The 17,966-nt window shown below is 56.9% G+C and overlaps 1 protein-coding gene and 1 non-coding gene across 10 annotated transcripts in view; both read right to left on the reverse strand.

Moving 5' to 3' along the window:
* Positions 1-250: 250 nt before the first annotated feature.
* Positions 251-17,966, reverse strand: part of AP1B1 (adaptor related protein complex 1 subunit beta 1) — a 62,250-nt gene continuing 44,534 nt past the window's right edge. For 2 of the 9 annotated variants that reach the window (XM_033233140.1, XM_033233144.1), the window contains 11 exons: positions 15,069-15,167; positions 14,290-14,549; positions 13,436-13,637; positions 11,762-11,905; positions 6,747-6,892; positions 4,294-4,423; positions 3,965-4,049; positions 3,143-3,229; positions 2,899-3,053; positions 2,234-2,242; positions 251-1,437 (listed from right to left, as the gene is read on the reverse strand). In XM_033233140.1, coding sequence (XP_033089031.1) covers positions 1,363-1,437; positions 2,234-2,242; positions 2,899-3,053; positions 3,143-3,229; positions 3,965-4,049; positions 4,294-4,423; positions 6,747-6,892; positions 11,762-11,905; positions 13,436-13,637; positions 14,290-14,549; positions 15,069-15,167 — 1,392 coding nt within the window. In that variant the 3' untranslated portion in view covers positions 251-1,362. Of the gene's footprint in view, positions 3,054-3,142; positions 3,230-3,964; positions 4,050-4,293; positions 4,424-6,746; positions 6,893-11,761; positions 11,906-12,519; positions 12,541-13,435; positions 13,638-14,289; positions 14,550-15,068; positions 15,168-17,966 lie in introns of all 9 variants that reach the window. The other 7 variants (XM_033233139.1, XM_033233143.1, XM_033233136.1 and 4 more) reach the window with 5 other exon arrangements.
* On the reverse strand, positions 5,633-5,728 carry LOC117096783. Its single transcript, XR_004442633.1, has one exon. It is a non-coding gene; the product is annotated as a small nucleolar RNA SNORD125 (small nucleolar RNA).

Below are 17,966 nucleotides of genomic sequence, written 5' to 3' on the forward strand. Positions count from 1 at the left end.
GGAGCCCAGCCTTCTGGCCGGCATCACAAGGCGAGACAGCGTCAGCTCCATGGGAGGTGGGATCAATGGCAGGAGAGGGGCCAGGGACAGCAGGCTGCAGCAGTCAATTTGCCAAGGATAGGATGGAGGGAAGGCGCTGTCCTCAGAGTGCTGCCGCACACACCACTGGAGCCTTTGACCCTGGGGTCCCTGCAGCCCGGGACTCCTGCCCAGAAGAGCCTTGGGCCTGACACACTGGCTGGGGACACACTTGATGTCATCATTTTTATTCACTTTCTCTTTCTGAAAATAAGAGTAAACATACAATATACATTTTCTGATGATATATATTAGATCTAGTTACTGTAGGGTCAGAAAACCATCCCCAACCACATGGAGGCAGCTTTCAATCCTAACATTTGGTGGAGGGGAAAAAAGTGTCCGTGATTGCCAAAAGCCGAATCTTTCTTTATTATTAAACAGCAGTAACAGGAAAACCTAATGCTCTGTCAGACACAACTGAAACCTGGGAGGCCAGGAGGAGGGCAGCAGACACTACAGAGAAGAGAAACCCCAAAGAAACCCAAACAGGAGGTGCACCTGCTCGCCCAGCCCCATTCCTCAGCCTTGTCTCTGTTGCAGGAGGCCTGGGCTCAGAGGTGACACTGAGGAATGTATCACAGACCATCCTTGGGGCAGAAGTGGGGAGTGGGGGACAGTGCAGCTGCCAGTAGGGTGGGAGCCCAAGACAGGGGCTCTGGGAGCTTCTGCCTGGTCTTGACCATGCGGGTCAGCACTCGGGAGGCTGTGGCCCAACTGGCAGAGCTGCAGGGCACCAGCCAGGTGGCTGCAAGGGGGCAGGGCAGGCCCTGGGCTCCTCCCAAACCAGCTCTGCCCCTTTGCTGGCACCTACAGCTCCTTGAGCCCCAGGCCTTAGGCAAGCAGCTCTCCTGGTACCAAAGGGACCCCTACCTGCACACCCAGGCCAGGTTGGCAGGGTCCATCCCATGAGAGGTGGCAGTGGGGGGCCTTTAACACCAACCCGAGATTCCAAGGAGCCAGGGGCTGCCGGGGCTGTGAGCCGGTGGGGCAAGCTCCATGCTCACCCTTCAGGCACAGCTTCTGTGGCTGCTCTGGCTCTGTTTCCTTTGGTCCCCTCCTCACCTAACCCCATGTCACAGCCACAGGAGCAGGGGTGTCCCGGAGCACGGGAGTCAACTGTGCCCTACCCCAGGGATCGGGTGCTGCCATCAGGACCACAGAGCCCACGGGGTGGCCAGGAGCCCTGCCCGGTCCCTCCTGCGAGGAGGAAGATGTGCTGCCACCCCCAGGGGCCTCCTCGATGGGGCGGGCAGAAGGCTGGGGCGGGCGCTGGCCGGGGCCTCAGTTCTTGAGGATGGTCTCGTAGGCCTGGTACACGTGCTGAGACACCTCTGGCGCTCGACACTTCAGGGACAGCTGCAGGGGAGAGAGGGGTCGGGGGAAAGAGCACTCATCCCTGGAGTTCCTCTCAGGAAGGAAAGGGGTGGGGAAGAGAGCAGGAACCAATGGGATAGCGTGGCGTGCACACAGCCTGGCGGCAGCTGCGCCTGGCACAGATGTGAGGTAAAGCAGAGGGGGCGGCCATTGCAGCCAGCCGGGTGTGGACCAAATATACTTGCAGCCCACACACCTGCTGTCAGCCCAGTCCCCAGAGCCCTGCTGGCAAGCAGTGTGAGTCACGAGCCGGAGGCCCCCACCCTGAGGGCTGCCCGGCCCCCCAGAGTCCCTGGAGGTCTGGGGTCCTCAGGACTGAAGCCTGACAGAAAATCCCCAGGCGGTGTGGGAGGGCTGGGAGGGAGCCTGGAGGGGTGCTGGGCTCATTCCTGGTTTCCTACGTAGGAAGCAGGCACGGTAGAGACTTTGCCTCCGCTCTGGGGCCTGAGATTGAGATCACAGGCAGAGGAGAGAGGAGTCCCCACCCATCCACTCTAAAGCACTGGTTCCACAGGGCACAGTTAGGAAGTGGGAACAATGGAGTTTCACAGGTCAGCAGCAGCCCACGGGCCGTCCAGGTCCTAGGAAGGGCTCTGTGCACACTGTGAATGTGTGGAAGTGAGGTGTCAGCACCTCAATCAGGGCCACCTGGCTAGAGCCTGCCAGGTGAGGTGAGGCCAAGAGATGAGTGCAGACAGGAAACATGGGGTGCATGGGGGCCAGGACAGGAGACAAGGCTGGGGAGGGTGGACGGAGAAAGAGAAAGCGATCTGCTAACCTCTAAGTCCTGCACCACGGGCACCAGCAGGGAAGGTGACATGCAGCAACCAAACACAGGGAGATGGAAGTTACCACCACCGAAGCCACACCACAGCCCCCCACCGACCAGCGCTGGCAGCAGGGCCCAGGAGGCGCAGTGTCTGGAGGGCCATGCCTGCCAGAGACTCAGGGGTGCGGGGGAGAAGCAGAGCTTGGGGCTGTCCAGGGCCCTGGAACAGTGGCGCAGACCTCCAGGACAACTATGTGCCCCAGGGAAGCCATCCCCTGACAGGTCTACCTCAAAGGCTGGGAAGTTAGGGCTCCTGGGAACCAACGTCCTCCCAGCTGGGCATGCAGGCACTCACAGGACAGGGCTAGGGCCTATGCTTAGCAATGCCACTTCCCAGTCAGGGGTGCCAAACCAACTTCACCACCTCACAGGGCCCAATTTTACAAATCTTCTAGTCCAACTCACTGTTCTGAGACCCAATTGGTGTCTTATCTGGGTAACCTGACGGGGTGGATGTGAAAGCTTTCTAGAAAGGTCCTTTTCAGGGACCAAACTGATTCTGGTTCAAGCCAGGCTTGAAGGGATGCTTGGACCACGTCCTCCACCAGAACCACCCCCTGGCATGGGACGAAGGGGAGGCTCCAAGGCCGCAGGGTGGGTGCCAGGGCTCTCACCGTGCAGCTGGGGTTGCCCGGCTGGATCCGCAGCTCCGCCAGCACCCAGATGCCGTTGGTCAGCTTCAGGGACTGGTAGAGCATGTCCTGGCCCTCCACGTTCCTCTTGGCGACAGTGAAGATGTTGCTGCTCTGCAGCTTGCTGCTCGCAGCTTCTGTGGGGTCACATGGCCGTGGGAGACCCCAGTCAGTGCGGGGCCTGGGTACAGGCGAGGGGCTGGGGTCATGTGCTCGGAGTCCTCACCTGCATTGAGGGGGCAGTCTCTGATCTGGAACTGGGCCTCATTCTCATTGGGAATATCCTTCCATGTGGCCAGGAACATCTGCCGGTCTGCAGAGTGAGCGGGGGGGATGAGAGGGGGGCCCCTCATAAACCTGTGGGCTCTCTGCAGCTCAGCAGGAAATGGGTCTGGCCTTTACTGTGCCACCTGAAAGCTGACGACAGGCACTAGCTGCTACACAGCCCTCCTGCTTCCCTGAGCACACCCTCCGCTCTGTGACGGAGGCCCCAGTGCTGCTTCCAAATGACCCTGGTTTCCTGCCTCCGGGCCTCAAATCTCCCCTCCCCACCCCCACACACCTTCCTCCTCCTCGGTGAGCAGCCTGCTTGTAAGTCACAGCCTCCCATGCAGGGCTTCTGTGGCAAGCAAGAGATGACATGGGCCAAGGGCTCCACGCAGCCAGGGGCCGGGTGCAGGCCATCTGTGTGCTGTGATCAACACCCTTCTTGGGGGTTCCAGCAAGGACACAGAGCGGGGGGTTACCAGGCGTGGGGCATGACCTGGGCTCTCTGCAGCCTGTGGGACAAGGCTGAGGAGCGAGCAGGAGAGCCTGGGAGTGGGGTGAGTTCCATGTGGCACAGCCCACCTGCCAGACCAGAACTGGCCACTAAGGCCTGGGGGTCCTGGGTATACCCCTCACTCCAGGCCTGCAGGGAGGAAGCGACTCCCCGACTCCATTTGTGGGTAAGGCAGTCCATCCGGGCCTTGGTAAAGGCACTACCTTGGCCAGGTTCCCAAGCCACAGTACCATTTCAGGCACCCCAGAGGGCTCCCTCATGACTCACCCATCTTCCCATCCTCCACAAAGAGTATGTGCAGTGGGTACAAGGTGCTGAAGTAGAAGACATCGATATTGTTCTTCACAGCCACCTAGGCACAAGGGGGTCCCCGGTCAGTCTCTGGGCCTTGACGCCACCTCTGAGGCCCCAGGAAGGGCATCGCTGAGCAGATTCTCTCCCAGGGCCTTCCCTGGTAAACATACCCCTTCGTTCCCTGACTGGGCCTCCCCAACAGCTAAGAGCATGACTCTGCAGACACAACCCACTGCTGACCCCAGTGGGGCCCAGCTGGTGGGTGTGGAAGGACTGGGGTGCCTGCCCTCCCAAGAACCCACCTGGAGGTTGTTCAGAGGCTCCATCTTCATGACCGAGCCCACCGTGCTGAGAGGCAGGGAGATTTCCACTGTCTGATTGGGGCTGAGTGGTGCGTGGACCTGGAGGGGGGCGGCGGGGGCCAGGCCAAAGCTGGGGAGAGAGAAGCCCCACAGGCATGGCAAGGGGAGCAAGTGCTGATGCGGGACAGGTGAGCTCCTCCGGCTCGGGAGCTGGGGCTGTGGTTGGCAGGAAGCCTCTCACAGTACCAGCCTACCCATGCTCTGGACCCTGGACAGGATGGGCTCCTGGTCTCCCTCCCCCAGATGACCATGTGGACAGAAAGAAAGAGCCCCAGCCCAGTTGCTCTGCCCCAGCCTGGCTGCAGGCCTAAAGCCCAGCTCTGTTCTTCTCCTCTGGGCCAGGCACTGGTGGGCCCAGGTAAGCAGGCCTTGCCCTGTCCTGCCCTCAAGGAGCTCTGTCTAATGCCAGCAGCCTGGAGTATAAGCTGTTTCTACCTTGAAAACTCTGGGACTGCTCAAGTCTTTGCTGCCAATCCTCAACTCCCAGAAGGGATCTGACCATCCCAAGCAAGACGCTAAATTTTACTCTCTTGGCCAGAACTGGCCAGGACACACAGTGGCCACAGAGAGATTCAGGAAAGCCCTGCTTCTCTGCAAAGCAGCACAATGGCAAATGGAAGATCCTCATGAGTGTGAGCCAAGAGCTGCAGGCTCTTGGAAGATAAGTCACAGGGCATGGGACTGGGGGCACAAACCGAGGGCTCAGTATACCCGGGCTACAGATTCGACATTACACGCGTTCCAGCCTCATAAAAACAGGGCCAGGTACACCTCTTTCCATCCTCTAGATGAGGACACCGTCTCAGGGAGGAGCAGGCTTGTGTCAGACCCCACAGAGTGACTGGCACTGCTGAGAATGAGAGTTTGAGCTGTCTGACCCATCAGCCTGCCTGGGACAAAGAGGGAGACCATTTGGGGAACCCCAGGCCTGCTTGGTGGCTCAGCACACCAGGATTTCCTGGGAGCTCCACTACTGCCCGCTGTGTGAGCTGTCCAAGGAGCCCAGGTGTCATTACCTACTAAAAAGGGGTGATGGCAGTGACTTTGCCGGGCCATCAAGTGCCTCAAGCGAGACAATACTCCCAAAGCCGGTGGCACAGGGCCTGGTGCCCAGGAAGCATTCAGCACACAGTAAGTTTGCTAGAGGCAACCATTGGAACCACCTCTAGGAGCCTGGTGCACTTCTGTGACCTCCAGGGTCACATGAGGGTAAGTGGCAGAGTCACCCCCAGTCCCCGTCTGCCCAAGAGTCAGGACCTCCTGGCCTCCAGGCCTCCCTGGGGAAGCAGCCCCTTCAGTCAACTTCTTAGAGGCTCAGTTTGCGCATCATGAGCGTGCTCAGGAAGAAGAATCATCAGGAGGGGCTGCCAGGGGTCCCCAGGGGAGCCCTAGCTTCACTGGCCGGGTCCATGACAGTGCCAGACAGGCAACCTTCCCACTGACACCCAGTGTAGGGGACCCGGTGGGGAGGGGCCTGGAGCAGCTACTGCTCCCAGAGGCCCCATCTGATACTTTAATCCTCTGCCACAATGGAGAGGCTGGCAGACAGGCCCACTTCCCACCAGCCTTCTGGGAGCTGGTCCCTAAGATAGGCCCCTCCTATGTGGGGTGCTTGCCAGAGGTGGGCTCTTCAGCTGGAGCAGGGCGTTTCTGTCTGTAAAACACTTCTTTGGACAGTGGAGGCAAAAATAAGGGGGGCCAGGTGTAGTATCGTGCACCTGTAGTCCCAGTGACCCAGGAGGCTGAGGCAGGAGGATCGCTTGAGCCCAAGGGTTCAAGACCAGCCTGGGCAATAAATACACTGAGGCCATCTCAAAAAAATAAATAAATAAAAACGCAAACGAAAGACATCCCTCCCCACTCTGCCTGGTACTTTGGAGTCCATATTCTACTTGGGGGTAGAAATCCCACTGCTTGGCTGAGCACGGTGGCTCACACCTATAATCCCAGCACTTGGGGAGGTCAAGGTGGGCGGATTGCCTGAGCTCAGGAGTTCGAGACCAGTCTGGGCAACATGGTGAAACCCTACCTCTACTAAAAATACAAAAAATTAGCCAGGCATGGTGGCAGACACCTGTAATCCCAGCTACTTGGGAGGCTGAGACAGGAGAATTGCTTGAACCTGGGAGGTGGAGGCCGCAGTGAGCTGAGACGGTACCACTGCACTCCAGCCTGTGTGACAGAGCGAGACTCTATCTCCAAAAGAAAAGAAACAAACAAAACCCAGTGCTTCAGGGAGTTTTGGCCCGAGGGGTTGTGGGGAACATCCTCCAGAAAAGGGGCACTGCCCTCCCCCATGCGGCCCCACCCCTGCCTGCAGTCCCCAGAACAGATTCCAAGTTGGATTCTCTCAGGCCTCCCCTTGAGAGGTGAGTTGGCCTCAGGGAGCTCACCTGTTGCGGTTGAACTGGATGGCAAAGTCGGTCATGACCTGCAAGGCCTTGTTGGTCAGCTGCAGGTCCATGGAGATGGAGCCCACCTGGCGGGTGAAGGTGCCCGAGATCTCCAGCCCCTTGGCCTTCATGGCTGGGAGCCAGACCTGCAGGGAAAAGGGTGCAGCGGGTGGGTGCCTCTTCCCCAGCCCAAACTCAACAGCCCACCTGAGGGTGCTTTTTCTCTCTCTCTCCTGCAGGGACCTCCCAGATCCAGCACCCCCACCTTTACTGCTAGGGGATGACCAGATACGTATTGGGAACAGAACAATCCCATGTCCCACCTAGGGTCATGGCCACGATGTGGCTGCCTCTTGGAGCAGCTCGGGCTGGGGAGACGCTTTGGCTCCAGGGCTGATGTTGAGTCCTCAGAGGGCAATGGAGGGATCACTTGGGAAGTAGGGCTGAGGGATGCTATGAGCTAAGGACAGAGCTCAGTGCCCAATGGCATCCTGGGCCTCGGCCAGAGCCTGGGCCTTCCTGGCCGTCACTGCCTGTCCTCCCTTGCAGGAGGCAGGGCTGGCCTTCAGCTGCAGCAACTGGTCTGACCAAGGACAGTACCTAAGAGGACCCCTTGCCTGGCAGGCCTTCCGCTGCTTGGCTGCCCTTGTCATTCGAGTCTCAGCTCAAGAACCACCTCCTCCTGGAACCCTGCCCCCAGGCTCCCTCGACCCAGTGATGTTATGGCAGATAAATATGACCTTGTGTCTGTCTTCCCTGTACTCAGAGAGCTCGCTGAGGGAAAGGCTCTGTTTTTCTGTCTTTACCACCTTTGGCTCCGAGCCTGGTGTGAAACCAGCGTTCGGGGAGTATTTGCTGAGCAAACCGCATGAGTTAGAGCCCTGCCATGGAAGACATCCGCCAGCGGCATCCTGTGGACTCACAAACGCCTCTCAGGCGGTTACTCTCCCATGGACAGCTCACAGGCCCCTTGAGGTCAAAAGGCTTAGACCCCACTGACAGCTTCTGCAAGTGCACTCAGTGCCAACAAACGTCCCACTGTCTCTCAGGTTGCCAGTGCCAGAAACCACAGAAACATCAGGCACAGCACCCCCACCCCACCCTAACCCCCTCGCGGCAGTCACGCAACCCAAGTCCTGCGGAGGCCACCTCCTACATCTTCCTCCAGGGCCTCCATGTCTCTCCATCTCCAGAGGCGCCACCAGCATCTAAGCTGCCACCAGATTTCCCCAGGTGAGACAGCAGCTGCCAGGTGGTGCCCCATTTCCACCCTCTCCCCCTTTCCACAGCAGCTGACGTTATCTTGTGACATGCAGATCTGATCATGGCACCCTAAGAATCCCCTTCCAATCCTGCAGTGGTGTCCTCGGGCCTTGGCCTCCACAGCCTGGTGCCCATCTGCTCCCTAGGCTTGCCCCTGCCCCTGCCCCTGGGACCTCACACTGGCTGTTACCTCTGCTTTGAAAGCACCTCCCCACCCCCATCCTGCTCAGTTAACCCTGAGCACCCTTTGTGCCCCCTGGACAGATCTGTGAGGACAGAAAGTACCCTGCTTTGGTTCTCAGCTGTGCCACGGCGGCTGAGAGAGTACGCAGAGGCCAGCTGAACCTGACTGGGGGCATGGCTCCCTCATGGACGACTACCCCGGGGCCCCTGTCAGGCCTCCTTTCCCCTGGCCCTCTCTCAGTTGCCCATGGCTGGGGATGGGGACTGCACTGCTCTTGGTCACTGTGGGTTCATGGTGTCTCACACAGGTCCTAACAGAACCATCTTCAATCTTTACTGGATGAACCAATGAACTGTCACCACCAGCTGAGCCAAATGGTGAGGAACCCAAAAGTTCTTATACACAGACAGCCTCATTCCCTTAGACCAGCAGGGTTGGCCAAAGCCTTTTTTTTTTTTTTTGAGACAGAGTCTTGCTCTGTCACCCAGGCTGGAGTGCAGTGGTGCCATCTCAGCTCACTGCAAGCTCCGCCTGCAGGGTTCACACGATTCTCCTGCCTCAGCCTCACGAGTACCTGGGACTACAGGCGCCCGCCATCACGCCTGGCTAATTTTTTGTATTTTTAGTAGAGATGGGGTTTCACCGTGTTAGCCAGGATGGTCTCGATCTCCTGACCTCGTGATCCGCCCGCCTTGGCCTCCTAAAGTGCTGGGATTACAGGCATGAGCCACCGCGCCTGACCTAGCCAATGTCTTTAACCCCACAGGCAGGGTGTGGAAATGCGTGAGGAATGAACAATTCCAGGTGGCCACAGCACTGTTAGGAAGATGTGGATACCTACCAACTGATTCTGAAGGGAGAGGGCACCCACACCCTAGAACCCTCCCATGACTGAGGCAGTGGGGAAAGTCCTGCCCAGGGCAGAAAAACTCCTCCTCCAGGCAGCCTGGCCTGATGACTCCTGACTAAGAGATCCCCTCCCCTCTCCTTTCCAGCATGCTCTGCTGGATACACTCATCTGACCCTTCAGAAAGACAAAGAGGGCTAACACTGGTAAGACAAACACATGGCCGGGCGCGGTGGCTCACACCTGTCATCCCAGCACTTTGGGAGGCCGAGGCAGGTGGATCACCTAAGGTCAGGAGTTCAAGACCAGCCTGGACAACATAGTGAAATCCTGTCTTTACTAAAAATACAAATAATTAGCTAGGCCTGGTGGCAGGCACCTGTAATCCCAGCTACTTCGGGAGGCTGAGGCAGGAGAATCACTTGAACCCCGGAGGCAGAGGTTGCAGTGAGCTGAGATTGCACCATTGCACTCCTGCCTGGGTGACAAGAGCAAAACTCTGTCTTGAAAAAAAAAAAATATATATATATATATAAAAGATATATATATATAAGATGAACTCACAAGCCTAGTGCCAGCTTGCCAAAGGCCAGCTCCAGGCTTTCTTTTCCTGACAGCTCTGCAGTGCCTGGCAAGGGCTGGCACCCACCGGGTTACAGGAGTCTTTGCTGTTCTCTGTCCCTTAAGGACTCGTCCTGCTTTGTGTGCCTGTGATATTGGGCTTCTGGTGAGTACAGGTTGGCCTCATGCCTTGGTGCAGCCAATCCAGGTAGTAAGTCAACTGCACATGCTGTACGTTATGCCACGATCCTACGTTCCCTTGGCCCTGCTGGCCCTGACACTCCACGCATGAAGGCAGGGGCACAGGTCGTTCTCACGCTCTGTGGGGCCACCATCATGTAGGGGTCTGGAGCAGAGGCTTCAGTGTTACTTGCTTTCACTTCCAGACTCTGTCACCAGCTATGTGACCTTAGGCAAAAGCACTCAGATTTCTCAACCACGAAATAGGAGGAAGAGCCACAAAGGGCTGCTGGGAGGAGGACGTGCTGGTGGTGGCTGTGGAATGCTGTGCCATTCCTGCAAGGAAGTGTGTGGCTACTAGTGTCAGAGCTGCTGTCTGCTGTGGGCCTCTCAGTGCCCAGACCCTACCAGGGCCTCCAGTCACCACCACTGCAGGTGCAGCTGGCATATGGTGGAGAAATCCAGCTCAGGGTGTAGGGAGGTGGGGGTTCATGGCTCCCTAGTCATGACAGAGCTGTCACTGCCCCTGACCCGCAACTGTATCCTGTTTGGGGGCGGGGACCTCAGAAGAGAGAGGGGGGCTCTGGCAAACACAACTTCTGATCTGAGTGTGGTGAGGGGATCAGGCCAGGTTGGTCACCTCTGGCAGCTTCCTTGACACTGACAACATGGGCCACACTGAGCTCTCCTCAGTGCTACGCCTGCATGTTCTCACACCCTGAACTCAGCTCTCCTTCCCTCAGCCCCGGCTCCTCCCTCCCAGGGAGCTCTCAAGTCTGGCCAGTTTCCACCCACAAGAGCCCTCGTGGTCCAGCTGCCGCAGCACTCCTCCTCCCTGCCACAGAATCCCCTGGGGCTGGTGCTTCTGCCCCACCCCTTCCCTACACATGCAGCCATCTTTCTCAAGTGCAAATCAGACTGGTTCATCTCTTTGCTTAAAACTTTCCAAAGCCTTCGGCTGTGCCAGGATCAAGAAGAAATGCTCAGCCTGGCCCACTAGCCTTGCCAGCTTCTTCCTTTGCTGATCCCTAGTCTAGCCAGGAGTCTTGGGGGTGTGCCCTAGGTGGCACAGTGGGCTTCTGTGGGCATCTTCAGGTGGCATAACATAGGGGGTTGGAGTCAGGTATGCTGGACGTCCTACCACGGGGACAACCACCCCACAACAAGCAACTGTCCTGCATCCTTTCAGTATTTTCTGCATGGTTTCAACATATCCTGAGACTTCCAGGAACACAATTCTCAGGAAAATCAAGGGAAGCCTGTTGTTTATCTTACTCCGAACCTTACTGGGAGTCAGCGACCACTTCAGAAACAAATGGCACCACTGGTCAAACCACTCATGGGGTCCAGGCTACAAACATCCAGACTGTGGTTGCCACAGTCACAGTGACTTTGCCCTGCAGCAAACACCTGGCAACTTCATATCTTCCGGGGTGAGTGGGCGGGCGTGCCCAGACACTTATAACATTGATACATACACTTGTATTCTCTTCCTTTTATGTCTCCATGCAGTGAAAGCATCTGAGTATTTTTGGAATGCTGTGTGTAGGTAGGTTACACAGCCCACCAATTGCATTTAAGGAGAGGAACGGTGACAATGTAAAATGTCGATGATGACTAAGGGGTGCTGGGTCTGATGGCACTGAGAACTACTGCTTCCACCTGACAGGCCTCTGCTGATTCCCTGACAGAGGCCAGGGTCTCCCTTCCCTCCAGGCCTTACCACAGGCTGTTCCCTTGGTCTGGAGCCCCTACCCGCTTCTGTTCAGCTAGTGAGGTCCTGCGACTCCTCCGGAAAGCCTGCCTAGGCATCCACCAAGCCTGACTTAGCTCCTTTTCCTTGGTGCCCCCGTGGCCCCCAGCTTCCCTCATCAGCGCTGGCCTGAGCCAATTCCACGGCCGAGGCCATTTAAAGGAGCCCACATGCCAGTCTCTATAACTTCTCTCTGCTTCTGCCAAGAGAGAAGACAAGTGACTTACTGCTTTGGGGGCCACATATGATCCTGACAGGGTGCCCACACCACTGGTTAGGTCAAAGAGGTCACTCAGGCCACTGCCGATGGGTGCTCCAAGACTGGCTGGTACTGCTGCTGTTGGAGGTGCCACGAAGTTGGTGCCCCCCATCTGGAAAGGGAGGGAAAGAGTCAGAGGCAGGCATCAAGAAGCAAGGACATCAAGGGCTGGGAATGAGGAGAGCCACCTGGCTCTTTAGAATACACTGGGGACGGGGGGCAGGACAGCCTCCATATCAACTCTAAATTACAGAAACAAGACAGAGAGAGGTGGGTGGAGAAGAGAGGCTGAGCCCTCCCGTGCCCTGTAAGCCTTGAGCCTTAGGAGTAACGTCTGGGAAAGGGCTGGAGACACTCCCAAATTGACACTCAGCCCATGGATAAAAGGAGGTCCCAAGACACACGGCTGGGTGGAGACATGCTATGCAGACGGGTGCTCTCCCTCCAGGACATTAGAGAGGGGTTGTGGGACTGAGGGCTGGCAACCCCTGGGATGACAAGGTGATGTGTCATGGGGTGGTGAGGACTGGGCAAGAATCCATGGCTATGGGGCCCAGTGGTAGCCGGATGCCAGCTGGTCAAGACAGAGACTGCTAGGACGCTGGACCAAGGCAAGGGCTCAACAGGCGGGGGCTGCTTTGACATCACCCGCCCCTTGGGATGCTGGGCCAGCGCTTTCGGGAGGAGCAAGGATAAAGGCTTGGTGACGCAAGGGTTGAACCATACCCCTTCAGGCTCATCCCCCATCTCCAAGCAGAAGCAGGCAGGTGAAGAGAACAGGCAGCCACATGCAGAGAGAAAAAGCCAGGAAGGAAGACAGAGAAACAAGAGAGAGAAGGGAAAGAGAGAGGAGATTAGTTAACCGTAGCTCCATCCAAGAGGAGAGTGGTGGGAGGCTGTGTTAGGGCCTACGAGAGGCCCAGACCCCGTCTCTATGAAAGGCACTACACCACACATTTACCCCAACATCCATTCTGCACCACAGCCCTTCCTGCCTCACCCTAGCAGCGTTGATCGCCAGTCTCCTGCCCCCGTGCTGCCACCGTGCAGACCTGAGTCGAGCACAGTCAAATGAAGAGGCTCAGCCACCCCCAGCACCTGGCCCTGCCAGTTGCCTGAGGAAGCCCCAGGGAGACACCCACGTTAGTCTCACCACTCCCCTCTCTACTGTCTTCCCATTCCCCTCTCTCCCCGGCCTCCCATGTCCTCTCAAATAGGCCTGGCTGGGCTTCTGTTCCCAGCTGGGGCAGCATGAAGCTAAGTGGACACAAGTCTGATTCCTCAAAGTTAGGAACACTCTAGCCTAACAGGGCAAAGGTGACTGTGATGTCAGGATCAGGGCAAGGGCTAGGATGGGCCTCCCTGCCCAGGATCTCCTGGGACTTGAAGGTCCAACAAGGGAGTGGAATCCTGTCTGCCACTCAGGGACTGTGCGACCTTGGAGGGAAGGCTGCCTGGCCTCTCTAAACCTTGGTTTTCTCATCATAAGTAGGGAGCTACACAATCACCTCCGAGGGTAAATGGTAAGAGCTCAATATAATGTACCTGAGGCACTCAGCTGGTGCCTGGCATGGAGGGGCGTTCAGTGACTGCTCCTCTGAGGATCATTATCAACATCATCCAGAGGGCACCCATGACATACCAGGCTGTCAAGGCCACCGCCAAGAAGGTCCACAGCTCCCATCTGCACCGAGGAGGTGGTCAGGGGTGGGCCGCTCACTGGGGGGCCAAGGTCCAGGTTGAGGAGGTCACCCAGCAGGTCGCCCTGGGTGGGGATGACATCTGGCTGCTCCCCAGGAGGTGCTCCGGCAGGGGCTGTCTCAGGGCTCTCTGCGCTCTCACTCCTGCCGGGACACAGAAGGGAGAGAAGTTCAGTAGGGCGGAGGCATCAAGATGTCTCAGGAAGGTTAAAGAGACCCCAGCCTCCAGGCACCTCCCCCAGGACAGTCACTGAGTGTCCTCACTGTCCCCGACAGGGCTGTCCACACGGCCCCACTGCTTCCCCATTCCCACAGCAAGTCCATCTTTCAGGCCCTCCGTGAGGATGAGTGAAGGGAGAGGGCCGCCTGCTTCTAGCCCTCAGCCCATGCCAAGGAGAAAACTGGAAGCCAGTGCCCTAGGATGGTGCCACCAGGTCATACCAACCACCTGGGAAAAGCAGAGGAGGAGGCACAGACAGGGCTCTGGAATGAGACAGAACCGGTCTGAGTCCCAGCTCTGCTAGTTGTGAGATCCTGGACCAGTCCCTCAAGCTCTCCTTGTCTCTTGTTCCCAAGAATTCCTGAAGAATGGGGACATTTGCTCTCAGAGCTGTTGTTAGGATGGAATGAAGTCATCTAGCAAATATCTCATGTACAATAAATAGCTGAGAAAAGGTTGTCAGTTTTCCTCAGACTCAGGCCTTGCCAGGGAATGACACACCAGGCCTTAGTGCCTATGCTGCTGAACTGGGAAAGCAGGTGTGGAGGCTCAGGCCTACTGGCCAGTCTCACTCACGAGGCCGTGCGGGGTGGTAGGCTCTTGTGCACGACGCCCCGGCCCCCCTCCACAAAGGCACTGGGAGGCTTATGGTAGACAGAGGCCAGCGTGCCGATGTAGCAGATAAGCTCGTCCAGCAGTGTGGGCTCGATGAGGTCCGTCTCTTCAGAGATGAGTGGCTTCTCAGCCAACACCACCTCCTTGGCTGCCACTGGGTCCGTGGAAAGCAAGCGCCAGTAGATGTAGCCACGGTCCCGCAGGTCCGGGTTATCTGAGTCCTTGTGGGGGTGAGGAGAAGCCCATGAAACTCAGAGTAGCCAGGTGAGAAGGGAGGAGATTTTCCTGTAGCCATGAGCCAGGTGTGGCACAGGGCTGGCCAATGGGGACAGCAGTCCTGAGTGCTCCCATGAGCCTGCCCCTACACCACCTACAGGGCCATACCTCAGCCCCAGGCTCATTCTCCATGCTGCTCTACTCCAGCCTGGCCGTGCCTGTCTCTACTCCCAACCGCCCACTGTGGCCTGACCTTCCTGCCCCCAACGCACACCCTCAGGCTTCCGCAGGCTCTCCTCCTCTGTCTAGTTTGTCTCAACTTCACTACTTGACCTCACTGCACTTTGTGTTCTAAGCTCCCTGAAGGCAGGGAGCTTGGATTACTCTGGGGCTGGAAGCCAGTCCCACCCACAAGATACCTGTCTCAGGAGTGGGCCTGGCTTCCAGGTCTAATTCCTGGGACAAAAGTTCCCCTGCTTGAGTGACGGCTATGCTGGGCACAGTGGGGCGGCTGGGGCACCCACCTGAGTGGCCAAACTGAGGACCTGCTGCACCAGCTCCTGGGTCTCTGTTGGCTTCTTCAGAAAGAGTTTCACGATGCCTGTCAGCAGCTGCAGCTGGACCTGCAGGGAGGGAACAGCAGTGGCGAGGAGGAAGGTGGGCCTCACATGGGGACAGCGGGAGACCAAAAAGGCTTGAAGAGGAAAAGGGTGTTCAAAGTCCCTGGAAGCCAAGCACAGCTCTTCTAGGTTTGGGGCTGTCACGGCACACACGCAAAGGGCCGCCACAGGTGTTGGTGCCGCTGAGCAGCCAGACCTTGGCATCACTCACTCAGGAAGGAGCTAAGCACTGGACTATTTGGCAAACCCAAGCAGGCCAGGGGCTGCCGCCCAGCCCTAGAGTTCTAGAAACCTGTTGGAGCTCTAGACTTCACAGAACTATGAGAAGCTCACATGTGGCTGGTATGCTTCTTATTGGGACTACCTGTCAACAAGTGGCGACAGCCCCATGGAGTCCCAGGGGACTGGGGCAGCAGGGTCCACAGAGCCTGCCATCAAGAACCTGTGCTTCTACCAGAGGGTGGGAACCATTCCTGGTGGCCCTCCACCGGCCCCTGCTGCATACCTGGACATACCCAAAGCTGCCCTCATCCTGGCCAATACCTCCTTACCCTTCAGATCTCATGCCAACCCCACCTCCAGAACCCCCATGCTTCTGCAGCCTCTTCCATCCCCTCACAGCACCACCAGTTGCTGGCTGTCCTGTGCAGTGAGCTCCCTGTGGGCTGGAGAGATGTCTGTCTTGCTTACTGCCGTGTCACTAATTACTGCCCAATCTAGTGCCTCGTGTAGAGCAGGCACTTAAATACTTGCTGACCGAAGAAACATCTATGCAAGAACAAGTCTTTGCACATAATCCTTCCTTAGTCATGGTCTCATTTTTGCTAGTCCTAGGACAAGGGGGCAGCCTGAGGCTCCTGGAGTCGGGGGCAGTGGGAGCCCATGGGCTGTGCCAGGGACAGGTCTGCAGCAGGAGGGCAGGAGTGGCAGTGCAGGAAGTCCAGCAGCAGCCATGCTGGCGGCATCTCTGACACCTGCCCAGTAGGAGGGCACTTGTACAGGGAAGGCTGACAGCGGCAGGCGGAACGGAGGGCATGTGGTCCTCCAATTCTGGGACGAACCAGAGTCTCTGCAATTTGGTTACATGTGGGCCAGCAGCAGAGGAGCAGTAGGCTGGCTGTTTCCGAGGCAGGAGGCAGCCCAGCATCTGGCTTCCAGACTCTAGCCCCTGCCTGGGTAGCCAATGGGAAGCCATTTACCCCCATCTGTAAAGGAGAGGTGTGGCCTACTTCAGGATTCTTGTGAGCTTTAAAAATGGCAACTCATGGCAGTTTGCTTGGAGGGGCTGATATACCACCCTGGCCAAGATTTTTTTTTCACCTTATTTGAACTCCAGTTCTATCACTTCTCAGCTGGGTGACCCTGGGCAAGTCATTTAGCTTCTCTGAGTCAGTTTCCTAATCTATAAAACAGTCATTACATCTCACAGGGTTAATGGAGAGTTGATGAGACCACAAATGAAAAGAAGCGGCCGGGCGCGGGGGCTCACGCCTGTAATCCCAGCACTTTGGGAGGCCAAGGCGGGCGGATCACCTGAAGTCGGGAGTTCAAGACCAGCCTGGCCAACATAGTGAAACCCTGTCTCTACTAAAAATACAAAAATTAGCCAGGCATGGTGGCAGGCGCCTGTAGTCCCAGCTACTCAGGAGGCTGAGGCAGGAGAATTGCTTGAACCTGGGAGGCGGAGGTTGCAGTGAGCCGAGATCGCGCCACTGCACTCCAGCATGGGGGACAAGAGTGAGACTTTGCCTCAAAAAAACAAAACAATAAAAAAGCATTGTGTATTCTGCTAAGGAATAGCTGTCATCATCACAGTCATTATCACCACTACCATCACACAAGGACTCTTGAAAAAGTTCTTCCCAACCCAGTCAGCTGGATGCCTGGAATTATTCATCACTGTCAGATCTGCTGTGGTTCCAGTCAGGTATGCCTCAGGCTGTATTGCCAGAGGTTGGTCTGGCCAGGTGCCCAGGGCCCTGGCTCAACAATTCATTCCAGTTCCTCTCAACACACTCAGGCTGTTAGCCTGCATATTTAGGGCAATCTTCCTGCAATGATGCCATTACTCCTGCCATCCAGACAGGATGGGATGGCAGGACAGGGCCAGATGCAGGATGGGCTGATATACCACCCTGGCCAAGATTTTTTTTTTTTTTTTGAGACGCAGTCTCACTTTCCTGCCTAAGCTGGAGTGCAATGGGGTGATCTCAGCTCACTGCAACCTCTGCCTCCTGGGTTCAAGTGACTTTCCTGCCTCAGCCTCCTGAGCAGCTAGGATTACAGGCACACACCACCATACCCGGTTAATTTTTGTGTTTTTAGTAGAGATGAGTTTTACCATGTTGGCCAGGCTGGTCTCGAACTCCTGACCTCAAATGATCCACCCAACTCGGCCTCCCAAAGTGCTGGGATTACAGGCATGAGCCACCATGCCCAGCTGCTGACCAAGACTTTCTAAGTCGGCTGTCCATGGCTAGAGAGGCCTAGGAGCCAAGGATGAGAAGATTCAACAAGACAATGTAAAATGAGTTCCATAATTGTCAAGCCTGGTGCAGTGGTGCAGGCCCATAGTCCTAGCTATTCAGAATCCTTTCAGCCCAGGAGTTCAAGACTAGCCTGGGCAAAACATAGTGAGAGTCCGTCGCTAAAACAAACAAACAAACAAAAAACTCCAAATCGTCAAGCACTCAATAAATGTTCTTTTTTTTTGAGACAAGGTCTCGCTCTATTGCCCAGGCTGGAGTGCACTGGTATGATCTTGGCTCACTGCAGCCTCAACCTCCCAGGCTCAAGCGATCC

Source organism: Trachypithecus francoisi, unplaced genomic scaffold (genome assembly GCF_009764315.1).
Source record: "Trachypithecus francoisi isolate TF-2019V2 unplaced genomic scaffold, Tfra_2.0 Lachesis_group14, whole genome shotgun sequence".
Lineage (NCBI taxonomy): Eukaryota > Metazoa > Chordata > Mammalia > Primates > Cercopithecidae > Trachypithecus > Trachypithecus francoisi.